This window comes from Delphinus delphis, chromosome 10 (genome assembly GCF_949987515.2).
Source record: "Delphinus delphis chromosome 10, mDelDel1.2, whole genome shotgun sequence".
Classification (NCBI taxonomy): domain Eukaryota; kingdom Metazoa; phylum Chordata; class Mammalia; order Artiodactyla; family Delphinidae; genus Delphinus; species Delphinus delphis.
Window position 1 is genome coordinate 38,947,487 of NC_082692.2, and position 15,337 is coordinate 38,962,823.

The 15,337-nt window shown below is 54.1% G+C and overlaps 1 protein-coding gene and 1 long non-coding RNA gene across 3 annotated transcripts in view; one reads left to right on the forward strand and one right to left on the reverse strand.

Moving 5' to 3' along the window:
• Positions 1–5,769, reverse strand: part of LOC138414198 (uncharacterized) — a 106,954-nt gene extending 101,185 nt beyond the window's left edge. The window contains exon 1 of the long non-coding RNA XR_011246638.1: positions 5,731–5,769. This is a non-coding gene — a long non-coding RNA (uncharacterized lncRNA). The remainder of the gene's footprint in view (positions 1–5,730) is intronic.
• Positions 463–14,467, forward strand: TULP1 (TUB like protein 1). Of its 2 annotated transcripts, XM_060021935.1 has the most exons (14): positions 463–509; positions 625–676; positions 1,049–1,127; positions 1,438–1,596; positions 2,483–2,638; positions 3,576–3,677; positions 3,754–3,873; positions 4,604–4,719; positions 7,836–8,006; positions 8,218–8,330; positions 9,321–9,432; positions 9,512–9,610; positions 11,787–11,958; positions 13,905–14,467. In XM_060021935.1, the coding sequence occupies exons 1-14, from the start codon at positions 463–465 to the stop codon at positions 14,036–14,038; spliced, it is 1,632 nt and encodes a 543-aa protein (XP_059877918.1). In that variant the 3' UTR covers positions 14,039–14,467. The 2 variants fall into 2 exon arrangements, with proteins under 2 accessions (XP_059877918.1, XP_059877919.1); XM_060021936.1 differs by lacking the exon at positions 1,438–1,596.
• The last annotated feature ends 870 nt before the right edge of the window (positions 14,468–15,337 follow it).

Below are 15,337 nucleotides of genomic sequence, written 5' to 3' on the forward strand. Positions count from 1 at the left end.
ATATTTAGGTGGATACCCAGAATATAGGCATGTTTCTTTATAAAGTATATACACAAGCATCTATCAATCCATATACATTAAATATTAGTAAATCCTAGTTTTTATTTTTTTAATGAAAAAGAAAGATAAATACAGGATCTGATGTCATATTTTCTTCCCATGCCCCATTTACCACCAACAAATTATCAAATCAGCATCTCTAAGCCAAAGTTCAGGGCGCGGGAGGACCTGGTACAGTGATGCCATCCTTTGGGCCGCTGAGGATCTGAGTTTTCAGCCTCTTCCCTCAGTGGGCCAGGCAGGGGGATGGGTTCCAGGAAGGAGCACCTCCCACAGTGCTGCCACCCTCTTGAGCCAGCAGGAGGTGGGGGTGAAGCTGAGCCCGGATTAGCTGGGGCCCTCAGGGAAGCTTCTAGGGCTGCAGGGTGGCCAGAGCAGGGACTGTGGATAGGTGCAGGCACCATGCCGCTGCAGGACGACACCCTCCGAGAGGTGTGGGCCTCAGACAGGTCTGGAAAGCCCTCACCTCATCCTACCTGAACCCTGGTGGGGGGGCCAGATGGAGGGTTTGGGGAGGGGCAGGAAAAGGGGAGGGAGACAGACTGATTCCTTTGCTACCCTCAGCGGGCATGAGGAGGAAGGCCAGAGCCCGGAGGTCCCGCAGCGCACCAAGCAGGTATGTCACCCCTGCTTGGAGAAGAGACAGAAAGAGCCCCCCACGCAGCGTAGGGGGTCTGAGAGTGGGGAGGGTCCCCTTCAGCAGCCTCTGGGGCTTGTTGCTTCCCTGGAGGTTTTTGTTTTGTTTTGTTTTTGCACGAAGGGGGTGTTTGGGGGTATGGGGTGTCCAGGAGAGGAACTTGGGCTTTGGGGCATTGGAGGGGGCCGTGGTACACGGGAGGGGGTCATTCTTCCTCACCCCAAGAAGGGGTGCAGTTCCCCTCCCAATAATCTGCAGTTATTTCTGGCGGCTCAAGGGATTAGAGAGTGATAGGCAGCCCTCAGAGCCCCCCTTTCCTTCCCCTCCCTCCTCTTGACCCCCACTCTGCAGCGACAGAAGTTGAGGAAGAAGAAGACAGAAGCCCCAGAGTCCCCCTGCCCCACGGGATCCAAGCCCCGGAGACCTGGAGGCATGCGGAAGGCTGGGCCCCGGGGCGCCCCCCCGGGTGAGGGTCACGGGAGGGAACGACCGCAGGCGAGGGTGTCCTTGAGTCTGGGAACCCCCCCTGGGAGCAGGGGCGTGGGAGGGGGGAGTAACTGGAGGGGGAAGCGGCGGAGCGGACTTGGGGTTGAGCTGGGGGTTAGGAGTGTGGGGATGATGAAAGCTGAGAGAGGGATGTCCAAGGTGGAAACAGAGCCCCAGGGAGACCCCAGGGTGAGGAGCCCGAGGGGGAGTGGGCGCCGTTGGAGGTCCCGCCTGACCTGCGCATCTCGGCTCAGCGGGACGGAGGAGGAGCCCGCGGGAGGAGCCCTCGCGGGAGCCCGCCCAGGCCCGGGAGCTGCAGACTGTCTACGCCAAGTTCCTCAGGGACCCCGAGGCCAAGAAGCGCGACCCCCGGGAGACCTTCCTGGTAGCCCGCGCCCCAGACGCGGAGGACGGTGAGAGAGCACCAGAAGGAAGGGGGCGTCTGGAGAGGAGGAGGGAAGGGGCTGGACAGGAACAGCAGATGGAGAGAGGCAGACAACGCGGAAAAACCGCGTCCACGTCCCTGGCTTCGTCTTTGAGCCAGGAAAACCTTTATTCTCGTGTTCTTGTCCCATCGTCGGGAGGGGGAAACCGAGGCACATTGAGGTTAAGAGTTTTGCCTTAAACTGCAGCTTCCCTGGTGATCCGCTGGGTAAGACTCCACCCTCCCAATGTAGGGGGCCCAGGTTCCATCCCTGGTCGGGGAAATAGATCCCACATGCATGCCGCAACTAAAGACCCCCGCATGCCACAAGGAAGATCCTGCGTGCTGCAGCTAAGACCCGGCACAGCCAACAAAAATTAAAAATAAATAAATATTTAAAAAAACAAACAAACAAACAAAAACCCTGCAGCTAGGGGCCGGAGGTAGCTCAGACGGGTCTGGCTAGAAGTTAGAAATAGCAACAGACCAGGACAGGGAGAAGCAGTGCAGGTGACTTTTAGAAGGCGCAGAGAAGGGGAAACTGAAAGACCCCAGGAGAGTGTGTGAGGAGCTGAGGGTACCAGAGAGAGAGGAAGGACGAGCAGAGAACGGCGTTTTCCCAGAACAGGATTGCCAAGCCCCCAGCATCCCCCCAACTCCAGCTCTCTCTCCTGACTTGTAGACCTTGGAAGACTCTGGAGTCACCCCCTTCTTTGAGGAAGGTGCCGAAACTCCTTTCTTCCTCCTGTTTCTGTTCCAGAAGGGGAGCCTCCTACCCCCAGCTCCTTCACCGCCTCCCAGCAATCTGGAAGGACTGGGCTCCCCACATAATGGGGCCCACCCCAGCCCCTGTTATGAGCAGTTTTTACCTGCAGGGGAGGAGGAGGAGGAAGAGGACGAGGAGGAGGAGGAAGAGGACAAGGAGGAGAAGGAAAAGAAAGAGAAAATCCGTCTGCCTCCCAAGAAGCCCCCCAAAGAGAAGGCTTCTGCAGACATCAAGGAAAGGAAGGCCAAAGCCCAGGGTCCAAACGGTGGGTGTTGAGGGTCCAGAGGGGGTAAAGACACACAAAACTAGCCCTACCCCTGAGGGGCCTGGTGTCTCATGGATACGCAGGAGTTGAGACATCAAAAAGCTCCCCAGATGGGCTTCCCTGGTGGGGCAGTGGTTGAGAGTCCGCCTGCCGATGCAGGGGACACGGGTTCGTGCCCCGGTCCGGGAAGATCCCACATGCCGCGGAGCGGCTGGACCCGTGAGCCATGGTCGCTGAGCCTGCGCGTCTGGAGCCTGTGCTCCGCAACGGGAGAGGCCACAACAGTGAGAGGCCCGTGTACCGCAAAAAAAAAAAAAAGCTCCCCAGTGCCTGGACCCAAGAGTTTTTCCCTTTGGTGGTTTCTTCCCTCCGATGGTCCTTAAATCAATATGTGTTCCCTCCACCATCCCCCCAGCCCCCTGCCCAGGGTGCTCTGTGAGCCAGGAAGGGCAGAGGATTTTAGTTTTCTTTGTGATTTTTTTTTTAACTCAAGATGAATTATTTTTACAATTTTTACAAAAGTATCAAAGTGATTATAGTAAAAAATCAATCAGTGAATAAATGCTGTGATAGCTCCCTGGCTGGGGCACCTTGCCCCATGGGTACTGGGGTCTGGTCTACATGTGGACATGTAGCTAGGACCTTGGGCCTCTTGGAGGGGCGGGGAGGACTGTCTGTAGCACTGACCACAGGAGGTTTTCTGGAGGAGACGGGGTGGGAGCTGGGATTCAGAGGCTCGGTTAGGAGGCCTGGCATTCATCCATTCATTCATTCATTAACTACTTATTAAACTCCTGGTGTTCATCCAGTCCTTTTTGGACTCAGGGTTAAAAACAAGACAAGCAGAAGGTGCTCTGGGCCTCCCTGGGGACTGAAGGAACAATGAGTGGATCGGAAGGTGGCTCTTCTTTGTCTAACTCCCACCCTCCATTTCCAGAGGACCTGGGAAGCCCTGTCCCCCCACTGAAACCTCTGCGGATTAAGAAGAAGGAGGCATCAGCAGGGGAAGGGACCAAGATGAGAAAGATGAAGAAGAAAGGTGAGCCTGGTCTGTGGAGGAACAAGGGACTCTGGGTGAGGCGGGGGGTGTGACCTCTTCACATCCACACACACAGGGTCTGGGGAGGCCGACAAGGACAGCTCAGGGAGCCCGACCAGAGTGAGGAAGAAGACACCGGCAGCCATGTTTCTGGTTGGGGGCGATGACCCTGGGGAAAAAGCTCTGAAGAAGAAAGGTAGGTGGCAGTGGCCTCTGGTGTCAGGACATCCAGAGGCAGTCGTGGGTGTGGAAGGAGGGATGCAGAATAGGGTGAGGAGTAGGGGTTCTAAAGTCAAAGACTTGGTATATGTATGGATTATTCGCTTTGCTGTATAGCAGAAACTGACACAGCAGTGTAAAGCAACTGTACTCCAATAAAAAATAATAATAAAGTCAGAAGACTGGGGGCATCTTGACCCCCACTTTAATAGCTGTGTGGCCTCAGGCAGTGTCTTAGCTTTTCTGAGGCTATTACTTTCTTTTCTTTTCTTTTTTTAATTTAGTTATTTTATTTATTTATTATTTTGGGCTGCATTGGGTCTTCGTTGCTACGCGCGGGCTTCTCGTTGCAGTAGCTTCTCTTGTTGCGGAGCATGGGCTCTAGGCACGCAGGCTTCAGTAGTTGTGGCTCGTGGGCTCTAGAGCGCAGGCTCAGTAGTTGTGGTGCATGGGCTTGGCTGCTCTGCGGCATGTGGGATCTTCCCGGACCGGGGCTCGAACCCGTGTCCTCTGCATTGGCAGGCGGATTCTTAACCACTGCGCCACCAGGGAAGCCCTATTACTTTCTGATAATAGTGAAAGGGGGTTGTTCTCTTGTGGTTGTGGGAGGGGTCCAAGTGAGGCGTGGGTGTTGGACGTACCTTGCAAAACAAGATGGGTTCTGCCAGGGTAAGCGGTTAACAGACTTGCTCCCCTACAATGCTCAGGCACTCCCAAAGATTCAGAAGAGGAGAAGGAGGAGGAGGAGGAAGAGGTGGCAGCTGTGGTGACCAAGAACAGCAATCAGAAGGGCAAAGCAAAAGGAAAAGGCAAAAAGGTTGGAGCCCAGACGGGAGAGGGTGAGGTCCCTCCAGGGAGCAGTGGCAGGGGCCTGGGCTTGGGGGACCTGAGTGTGGGACCTCGTGGGCTGGGACCATGGAGTCATTTGGGGTTAGAATCTTAGCTACCTCTCTGGTGACAGGATATGAGGACAAAGGGAACCAGGTTTGTGAGAACAGAAGAGGCAGTTGTGGGGTCACCAGGCTGGGACTGGCCACCCAGGGGCCTTATGTCACCCGCTCTGAGCCCTCCCCCCTGCAGCCTAACTATCAGACACAGCCGGAGATGCTCTCATGGCCCCCACATGAGAGCCACGCATTTTCTGTACCAGGGAGGTGGAGCCCAGGCAGACAGACATATGCATGCACATCCCTGGGCACACTGACTGACTGAAAGCCAGCTGTAGTTGAGCTATTACTTATTTTTTTTGTGGTACGCGGGCCTCTCACTGTTGTGGCCTCTCCCATTGCGGAGCACAGGCTCCGGACGCGCAGGCTCACGGGCCTAGCCGCTCCGCGGCATGTGGGATCTTCCCGGACCGGGGCATGAACCCGTGTCCCCTGCATCGGCAGGCGGACTCTCAACCACTGCACCACCAGGGAAGCCCTATGACGTTTTTTAAATTGGGGTATGGTTGCTTTACAATGTTGTGTTAGTTTCTGCTATACAGCAAAGTGCATCAGCTATATGCATAATATATCCCTTCTTTTTTGGATTTCCTTCCCATTTAGGTCACCACAGAGCATTATGTAGAGTTCCCTGTGCTATACAGCAGGTTTTCATTAGTTATCTATTTTATACATATTAGTGCATATACGTCAATCCCAATCTCCCAATTCTTCCCACCTCCCCACCCATCCACCCCATACTTGAGTTTTTAAAATAGTTCCACTCTGCTGCTCTGAGATACTGCTCAGAGTGCTTTCTGCTCTCCCACCCAGGCCCTCCCAACCTTCCAGCAACCAAAGGGTTAACACTGGCCATCAGAGGCCTCCAGGATGTCTTCCAGTCCTACCAGTGTCCACTCTGACGGTGCAGTCTCCATGGGCAGAACACGTTGTTAAATATTTCCAGTACAGCCCCCACTCACAAACAGGACTCAGGTACCAACATGCACAGGCAGGAGTAAGCGGGAGAGAGAGGTCGAACTGGAAAGAGAAAGTGATGAAAGTCTTCGAGAAACAGGTTTCCATGAGTGGAGAGATCATCCTGAGGGCAGGGCCCGGGGGTATCTTAGTTTGTGGGTTTATTCCTTTGTACAGGGGTGGTCAGGTCTTGGGGGACTGATTCACATTAGCCAAGATCACCAGAAACTGATATATAACTGAAAGGCCAGCTTATTGTCTTCCAGAAAGAATATAACTGCAGTACAGCCTTTAATATAGTAGGCCAAAATCCACCTCTGTAGAAATGTTTGAATGAGTCTGGCTTTCCCAACATCACGTTCCAAACATAGTCTTGGATTTCCCAAGTTTCTTCTAGAGCAGCCTAGAGTGAAGAAGAGATGCCACTTACCTGGAGGCTAAGGGCCTGCTCCCTAACACCAGCCTCACTTCACACACAGTGCAAACCTGCCCTCAGCAAAAATGGGCAACCTCAGCACATCAGGGCTTCTTAGTGACTCCCAGACAGCATTTATACCTGAAATGCACACACCCAGGTGGCAGTCCCTTGTCTCCCCAGCTGGGAAACTTGGGGTTAGAGTCTTGGTTCCCCCTCTTGTGAGGGACAGAACATGATAGCAAAAGGCACTAGGTTTGTAAGAACAGAAGGGGCAATGGTAGGGTGGTCACTAGGCCACCCTAGGGCCTAATGCAACCACATAGTTATTAAAAGTTTTTCAAAGAGCAAAATGAACTTATTTATTCATTCATTGTATTGACTATGTATTGCTATATAACAACCACCCGAAAACTTAAAAATGACAATTCATTTTCTTAATTTCTGTGAGTCAGAAATCTAGGAGTGGCTTAGCAGGGGTAGTTGGGACTCAGGGTCTCCTGTGAGGTTGCAGTCGAGATGTCAACTGGGGCTGTGGTCATTCTTAAAGTTTGACTGGAAATGGAGGATCCACTTCTAAAATGGTTCACTGTCATGACTGTTGGCTGGAGGTCTCTCCAGAGGCTGCTTGACTCTCCTTAAGACATGGCAGCCAACTTGCCCCAGAGCCCAAGAGTGGCCCAAGAGATACAGCAAGGCAGAAGCTGTAATATCTTTTATGACCTAGCCTTAGAAGTGACCGTCCATCACTTCTGCCATATCCTATTGGTCACAAAGACCAACGCTGATACAGTGTGGGAAGGGTCTACACACGGGCATAAATACCAGGAGGTGGGGAGCATCGGGGGCCATGTTGGAGGTTGGCTGCTACATTCATTGAGTATTTACCGCCTGCTATAATTATAGTGGTAGCTGACACTTCTATAACGCCATGTGTTTAGAACACAGCAATCCACACCTTCAGCCTCACCTCAGTTCACCCCCTGAGAGCATCTGTATGATGGAAGGTCTTTCTAAAGGCTCTGGGTTTAACAGCATTCAAAGCCCAGCTTCACCTCTTACTATGTGAACTTGGACAAGTTATTTAAGCTCTCTGAGCCTCAGCTTCTTCACCTGTATAATGGAACAACTACCTCAGTAGCTACTGATAAGAGGAATGAGTTAATATTTGGAAAGTGCTTAGAATAATTCCTGGCACATTGGTAGACTTTCTATGAGTGTCTGTTAAATATATAAACTAAGTTCTGTCCCAGGTATCCACCCCAACCCTACATACTTCTCAGATGAAAAAACTCAGTCACAGTGTGGTTAAAACTTAACAACCATGACAGACAGTGGTGGAACCAGGATTTGAACCCAGGCTGTCTGGCTCCAAAGCCTGGGCTCATAACCACAAGCTAAACAAAATAGTAATAAAGCACAAAGCTCCCCAGAGCCTCCTAACACGGCCTGGTGAGCTGCTGGGGGAGGGGCCGGCTGCACTCTAACAGCCTCCGTTCTCTCCCCAAACAGAAAACGGTGAGTTGTCCTGCCTGCCCTGCCTGCATCCCGGCACTGGGGACCTGCTGAGGGCCGGGAAGCTAGTGCTCTGGGGCTGATGCACCCTCTGCCCCCACCCAGAAGGAGGAGAGGGCCCCATCCCCACCCGTGGAAGTGGACGAACCCCAGGAGTTCGTGCTTCGGCCTGCCCCCCAGGGCCAGACGGTCCGCTGCCGGCTGACCCGGGACAAGAAGGGCATGGACCGGGGCCTGTATCCCTCCTACTTCCTGCACCTGGACACAGAGAAGAAGGTGGGTTGGAGAGAGGTGGCAGCCAGTGGGACGGAGAGTGGAGGGGCCAGGACCCAGACTGAGGGAGAGTCTAGAGCCAAAGTGCAGTGGGGCGAGGGCTGCGGGGCAAATGGGCCTTCTCTTTCCCCGGGTGCACCTCCTTCCTCCAGTGCACCTCCTTCCTCCAGTGCACCTCCTTCCTCCAGTGCATCTCTGTGACCCCTCTCCCCAGGTGTTCCTCCTGGCTGGCAGGAAACGGAAACGGAGCAAGACAGCCAATTACCTCATCTCCAGTGACCCCACCAATCTGTCCCGAGGAGGGGAGAATTTCATCGGGAAGCTGAGGTGGGGCTGGGAAGCTCAGTGGCCAGTCACCTCTGTCCCCTTGTGCCTGCCAGAGTGCCCACCACATCGGACACTGTGGAATTGTCCCCTGGCCCAGGGCTTCTCACACTTTGACAGGCATAGATCACTTGGGGGTCTTGTTAAAATGGTTCAGTGGGCGGAGTTCCCTGGTGGCTTAGTAGTTAGGATTCTGGGCTTTCACTGCCGTGGCCCAGGTTCAATCCCTGGTCTGTGGAACTGAGATCCTGCCCCCCCCACCCCCCCAAAAAAAGGTTCAGTGGGTCTGGACAAGGAGTGAGGTTCTGCATTTCTAAGAAGCACCCAGGTGATGCCCACACTGCTGGTCCAGAGACCTCACTTGGAGTAGGACATAAGGTCCACGGGACAGGGATTATGCCTGTCTTGTTCATGGTTGAATTCCTAGCACGTGGCACATAGTAGCTACTCAATAAATATTTACCAACTGAACGGACGAATAAATATTCAGCACCTACGCTGTGCTATGTCTCTCCATATAGCTCATTCAATCCTCACCACAAATCTGAGAGGTGAAGGGAAAGTGAACCCCCAAGTCAAGCCTTATTTCTTTAATTTATTTATTTAACAAACACTTATGTAAGGCCTACCTATGTGTTAGGTGTATTTCTAAGTAACTTCCAAATATTAATCCATTCAATCCTCTTATCAACCAAATGGGGTAAATACTGTTATCATGCCCATTTTACAGATGGGGAAGTTGAGACTAAGAGTTTAAGTAACTTGCCTGGGGTCATACAGCTAGCAAGAGACGGAGCTGAGATTTGAAAGCTTCCCAGTCTCCTTCTAGATCCAGCTTTTAAAAAGACTTCATGGCGGAAGCCAGGGGCATTGCTCCGGTCCTAATACACACCCATGCTTGAGTTAGGAAGCTCTCAAAGCTTGGCTGTGAGGGTCTGGGAGGAGGGGTGTGGACCTTCCTCAGCCCCGCCCCCAGCTCCACCCTGCTTGCAGGTCCAACCTCCTGGGGAACCGCTTTACCGTCTTTGACAATGGACAAAACCCGCACCGCGGAGGCAGCACGGATGTGGGGAGCCTTCGGCAGGAGCTGGCGGCTGTGATCTATGTGAGAGTCCCACCTGTCCCCCGCGGCAGGCAGGCCCCTCCTCTCGCCGGGGCCGGCCTAACGCGCATCTCCCTCCCAGGAAACCAACGTGCTGGGCTTCCGAGGTCCCCGGCGCATGACGGTCATCATTCCCGGCATGAATTCGGACAAGGAGAGGGTCCCCATTCGGCCCCGCAATGTGAGCCCCTTACCTCCCTGAAGCCCCTCCCAGACGGTCCTGCTCCGTACTGACCTGCTTGTAACCCACTCCTGGGAAGCTGGGGGGCGGGGGGGGGGGGGCTCGGCCTGCCCAGTACCCAAACCCCTGAGCACACCCATCACCTGGTCACAAATCACCCTGTCACCCCATCACCCTGTCACAAATTCATTCTGGCAACTTGTGGAATTAATTCAATTCAGGGGTTTTTCACTGAATTCACCGAAACAAGCACAATAGGGGTTGTTTTGTTTTGCTTTGTTTTTTTCAGTTTACATCAAATCACTCATTCATATATTCATTCAACACACATACATTGAGTGCCAAGTATTAGTCTAGGCAACTGGAGACATCAGTGGACAAAACAAAGATCTGCACTCATGAAGCTGGCATTCTAGTGGAGGAAGGCAGACAGTAGACAATAATTGTGATAGATAAGTAAATTGTGTAGTATGTTAGAAGGTGATAAGTACTGTGGGGAAAAAAGAAAAAGTCGAACAAGGGAAAGGAGATGAGGGGGGTGTGTGTGTGTGTAGGTTTCAATTTAAATACAGTGGTCAGAGTGAGCCTCACTGAGAAGATGAAATTTGAAGGAGATGAGGAGCAAGCCTGCAAATATCTGGGAAAAGAACATTCAGGCAGGGGGAGGAGACAGTGCAAAGGCCCTGAGGCAGGAGTGCCTGGTGGGTTGGAGAAGCAGGTCAGAGAGGTGACAGTGAGGGGCAGATGAGTCTGTATAACTGGTTTTTACTCAGAGAAACAGGAAGCTATATCAGGGTTTTGAGGAAAGGAGTGATATGATTGACATATTTTAAAAAGCAAAGGCTGTTTGTTTTGTGTGTGTGTGTGTGAGGGGTAGGGTAAGATGGAGAGATGGCCTGGAGAGAGGTGGCCTCCTTCAGTGTGTCAGTCCCACGCTCTGCTCCTTAGCACTGCAAGTTGGGTGAGCCCAGGATTTCAGAGACCGATGACTGGCACGGACACTCACAGTGATGTCACTTTACTCATTTGCAATGAAAAAGAATACTCCCATCAGCTGATCACACATCCCTCCCTGCCGGAAAGACACTGTAATCAGAGGCCTGGCCAACCCATGGGGCACAAGCCCTGGGAGGCTCCGGTCTTTAAGAGCTTGTGGGTTCCACAGTTGCTCCTTCCGTCCTGGAATAAACATATAAATCCTCCAGAGGCAGTGCCTCCCACGTGTGTTTGGGCTTGGTAAGAACTACCCAGTGCTGCTTTGTGTATCTCTTCATCATCTTACAGTTCATTCATTCCACAATCATTTATTAAAGCCAGGCACTGAAGATCCAAAATCAACACAAGAGTTACCATCAAAACAATATCTGATATTTATTGAGCATTTACTCTGTGCCAGCAACTGATCTAAATAACACTTCATGCACTATTAATCATTTAATCTTCACAAAACCCTGTTGTGAGGGAAACTGAGGCACAGAGCCATTAGTCAAATACTGTGCATGCTGTTAGGGTATCTAATTCTGTCCATAACAGTGCAGTGGGAGAAATGGTTAAGAGCAAGGTGTTATGGAAGCTCGGAGCTGACATCTAAATCAGACAGGGGGTCAGGAAGGCTTCTTGGAGGATACGATCTTGAGCGGACTCATTCTAAGTCATGAACATGAACAGGTGACAAAGAAACTAAGGAAAGAAATAGCTCAAGAGCACCATCACACAGATACTGCTCCTTCCTTCCAGAAACTCTTCCAGGACATTTTATTTTAACTACTCTTTACCTATACATCTCTCCAAGCTCAACTGTGAGCTTCTTGTAAGTCCTAGAATAGCTGGTTCATCCTTGTAATCGGTGCCAGCATATATGGCCGTTCCTAAGACCCCCTTGGGCACCAATGGCATCGAGCACCTCCTGTGTGCCACATGCTACTTTCCACTTTCCAACCCTCCACTTTGTCATTCCACAGCAAAGCCCATTCTCACAGATACGCACCCTGCCCGTACGGACGCCACAGAGACCGCACATGCGCTCAAGGATACCCTGCATGGACGTTGACACCCAGGCTGCACACACACAAGGGCATGCACACGTCCCCAGCCACCCCTCCACCACCAGTCCTGAGATATCTCAGCCACCCCTAACTGTCCTCTCCCTAATACTGCCCCACCCGTGGCACCCCAGGCCAGCGACGGGCTGCTGGTGCGCTGGCAGAACAAGACACTGGAGAGCCTCATCGAGCTACACAACAAGCCCCCCGTCTGGAATGATGACAGTGGCTCCTACACCCTCAACTTCCAAGGCCGAGTCACCCAGGCTTCGGTCAAGAACTTCCAGATTGTCCACGCCGATGACCGTGAGTATCTGAGGACCCAAGCCAGGCTGTTCCCCACCACCTCCAAGACCTCAACCCTTACTCAAGTCTTTCCCCCACCCCCCATCTCTCTCTCCCTCTCCCTCTCTCTATATAACACACACACACACACACACACACACACACACACACAGAGGAGTGGAGCTGTCCTTTATCTCTGAAGCCAGAACATTCAGGAAGGTCACTCTCTCCTGTGGGGGCATTGACATTGTGCTCCCAGGAGCCTCATATATTCCAAGCAGGTGTCTTGGGGCTCACTGTTCCAGGCCGTCTTTCTAGCACTGACTAGAGCCTGGGGTAGATATTGGGGTATTCTGGGTAAGACTGTGTTGAAGGGACAGTTACGCTGCTGGAGCTTAAAAAACACTGATAGGGAGTTCCCTGGCGGTCCAGTGGTTGGGACTCAGCACTTCCACTGCCGGGGCCCTGGGTTCAATCCCTAGTCAGGGAATTAAGACCCCGCAAGCTGATAGTGCAAGCCACGTGACGCGTCCAAATAATAATAATAATAATAAATACAAATTTAAAAATAAAAAAGACTGATAGACCAACCCCCATGTGGCCAAGAAGGATGCTGAGGCTCAGAGAGGGCAGCACATTATCCAAAGTCTCTCAGCAACTCCAGGCGGTTACCCTGGCCCTCAAAATTTATTTCATAAACACTTAAACAGTGTTTATGTTTACTTAACACATGAGACTTTCTATGGACCAGGCACTGTTCTCAGGACTTCACAGATACTGAATCATTAAATCTTTTCAGGAATTCCCTGGTGGTCCAGTGGTTAGGATTCTGTGCTTTCACTGCCAAGGGCATGGGTTCAATCCCTGGTCGGGGAACTAAGATCTCCGCAAGCTGCACCGCCGAAAAAAAAAAATTAAATCTTTTCAGCAGCCCTGTGAGGAAGGTATTATTATTGTCCCTGTTTGGCAGAGGAGAAAACCGAGGCACAGCGAAGTTAAGTAACTCACACATACAGCTTGTGAGAGGCAGAGGTGGGATTAGAACCCAGGTAGTCTGGCTCCAGTGCCCAACCCCATGAGGATGGTTGCCTTTTAGGAGTAGGAAATATAAATCAAGCATTTCTATCGTTCTCTCTCCAGTGAGGTCAAAGGCCTGCCCTCGAAGAGTTAGGGAAACAAAATGTACCTTGAACACAATTAAGTAAAAATGTCCCCTGTTACAAGCCTTGGGGAGAGGTCCCCACTAGGGTGAAGGGGTTTGGATATGGAACGTTATCTCCCAAGGACTTTCCAGGTTCCCAGAATTGGTTAACATTGAGTGAGTTCCCTACCCCCACTCCATCCTAGGGATGTGCCCCCTGTGTCACCTGTCCTGAGGCCTTGAAAAACCGCTCTCCAGATCACATTTCTGGTGGAGCCTGGTCGGCCGAGGTTGGGGGTATTTTTAGCAACATCCTGTCCCTATGGATGCTGGGGGAGGTGTTGGGATTGAGGCTGGAAACCTGGGCCAGATATGGGATGGGGGCTGAGGGGACCACTGGATAAGGAGGGGAACCATGAGGTTGGTGGTCTAAGACAGGACTTGGGGTCTGGGGGTGGGAAGAAGAAGGAATGGGGCAAAGACCACAGAGGCGTTGGAAAGGAAGGATTCTAGGCTTAAGGAAGTTTGACCGGTTTCTCTAAGTGCGGGCTGGTCATATGCATAGCCCTGGGCAGCAGAAGGTAAGGCAGGGTCGCCGCCTTCAGGGGCTTACCGTGGCTGGTAAAGCTGTAGGCGAGTGGGGCTTGCTGGGCGAGATAAGAGGGTGGATGGACGGTGGGGTGAATAACTGAGAGGTGGCTAAGGACTGGGGCCCCAACGCAAGAGTGGGGGGACTTCCCTCAATGTTGAGGGCACTGTCTGCCAGGAGGGAGAACCCAAGAGGTCTCGGGCCGCCCCCCCACCCCACCCCCGTCTGTGTCCATAGCCGACTACATCGTGCTGCAGTTCGGCCGCGTGGCCGAGGACGCCTTCACCCTAGACTACCGGTACCCGCTGTGCGCCCTGCAGGCCTTCGCCATTGCCCTCTCCAGTTTCGACGGGAAGCTGGCCTGCGAGTGACCCTAGTAGTCCTCAGCGCCCGCCAGGGTTGGGGAAAGGATTCAGTTTGGAGGCTTGAACGGTCCCTTCACCAGAGTCCCCACTGAAGACTCCTCCCTTGTCGGGGGCTGACCCCGCTGTCTCCGGGTGACCTCCATCCACTGCCCAGCCTGGCACAGGCGAGGCAGGGGAGGAGCTCACACGGCGGGTCGGACGGAGATGAAGAACATCTGGAGTTGGAGCCGCACATCTGGTCGCGGAGCTAGCCTGCGCCGCTTCACCACCACCCCCGCCCGGCGCCCCAGTCACTTCCTGTCCAGGAGCAGTAGTCAGTGTTGTTTTAACCCCCTCTGGGACCGTACTAGGGCTCCAAGGAGGGGGGCGGGCTCCGAGGAGGGGGTAGGTGATGGGGAACGAAAACCGGGTACCCACATCCCCAATAAAGCTGCGTCCTAGGCCAAGAGGAGCAGTGGTTCTTCAGCGCGTGCGGAGAAAAAGGCGGCGGGAGGGGTCCGGAGCGCGGGAGAGGTCCGGAGGGCGGGCTGGAGGCCTCCCTTCCCCACCCCCCACCCCGCTCAGGCCCCGGGCGCTCCCGCGTCCCCTCCCACGCGCCCATCGTGGGTCCTACCGAAACTCGGCTGGCTCGCGATGTCGAGACGCCCCCCGCGGGGGCCCCGGAGAGCCGGGCCGAGAGGGAGGGCCCCGGAGGTCCGGGAAGAGGGGGAAAGGGAGAAATTCGAGAAACAAGCCTCTCGGGGAGAACCAGACAAACCGGGTTCGGGCAGGGCGGGCGCAGCCTCCAGGGCGGGGCCGGGTCTGGGGCCCGAGGAGTAAGGGGGCGGGCCCTCAGTCGGGAGAAGGCGCTCCGCCTCGGCCGTTCGGGACTCGGGTAGGGGGTAGGGAGACCCGAAGACCGTGCGCCCCGGCTCCGCCGGGCTCCTAGTGACGCGGCACCCCGGCCCCTGCACCGACGGGAGTCCTGCCCCCGAGGTGGGAGCTCCGCCCTCGGCCCCGCCCAGGCCGGAGCCCCAAATTCCGGCGGGGGACTGGGGAGGTAGGGTAGGGCAAGGGAGGTTAAGAGCGCCGCTCCGGCAGGCGAGGAACGGGGCGCCCAGGCGCGGAGAGGCCGGGGGTCGCCTGGGGTCCCGAAGCGTCAGGGTGGGCAGCCCAAGCGCGGTCGGGGGCGGCCCTGCGCGGCCCCGCGCGGCCCCGCCCCTCCAGGCTGGTGCCCGCCCCCCTGCGCGCCCCGCCCCCTCCTTCCCCGCAGCCCCCACCCCCAGTCCCGGCTCCTCAACACAAACTTTCCGTCCCGCTCGCTCC

What these genes read in the sequence shown, in the direction of transcription:
- TULP1 (XM_060021935.1), top strand. Translation starts at nt 463, where the DNA reads ATGCCGCTGCAGGACGACACCCTCCGAGAGGTGTGGGCCTCAGACAG. An exon ending in TCCCGCAGCGCACCAAGCAG is followed by an intron (nt 677 to 1,048) that starts GTATGTCACCCC and finishes CCCACTCTGCAG; the next exon opens with CGACAGAAGTTGAGGAAGAA. An exon ending in AAAAGCTCTGAAGAAGAAAG is followed by an intron (nt 3,874 to 4,603) that starts GTAGGTGGCAGT and finishes TACAATGCTCAG; the next exon opens with GCACTCCCAAAGATTCAGAA.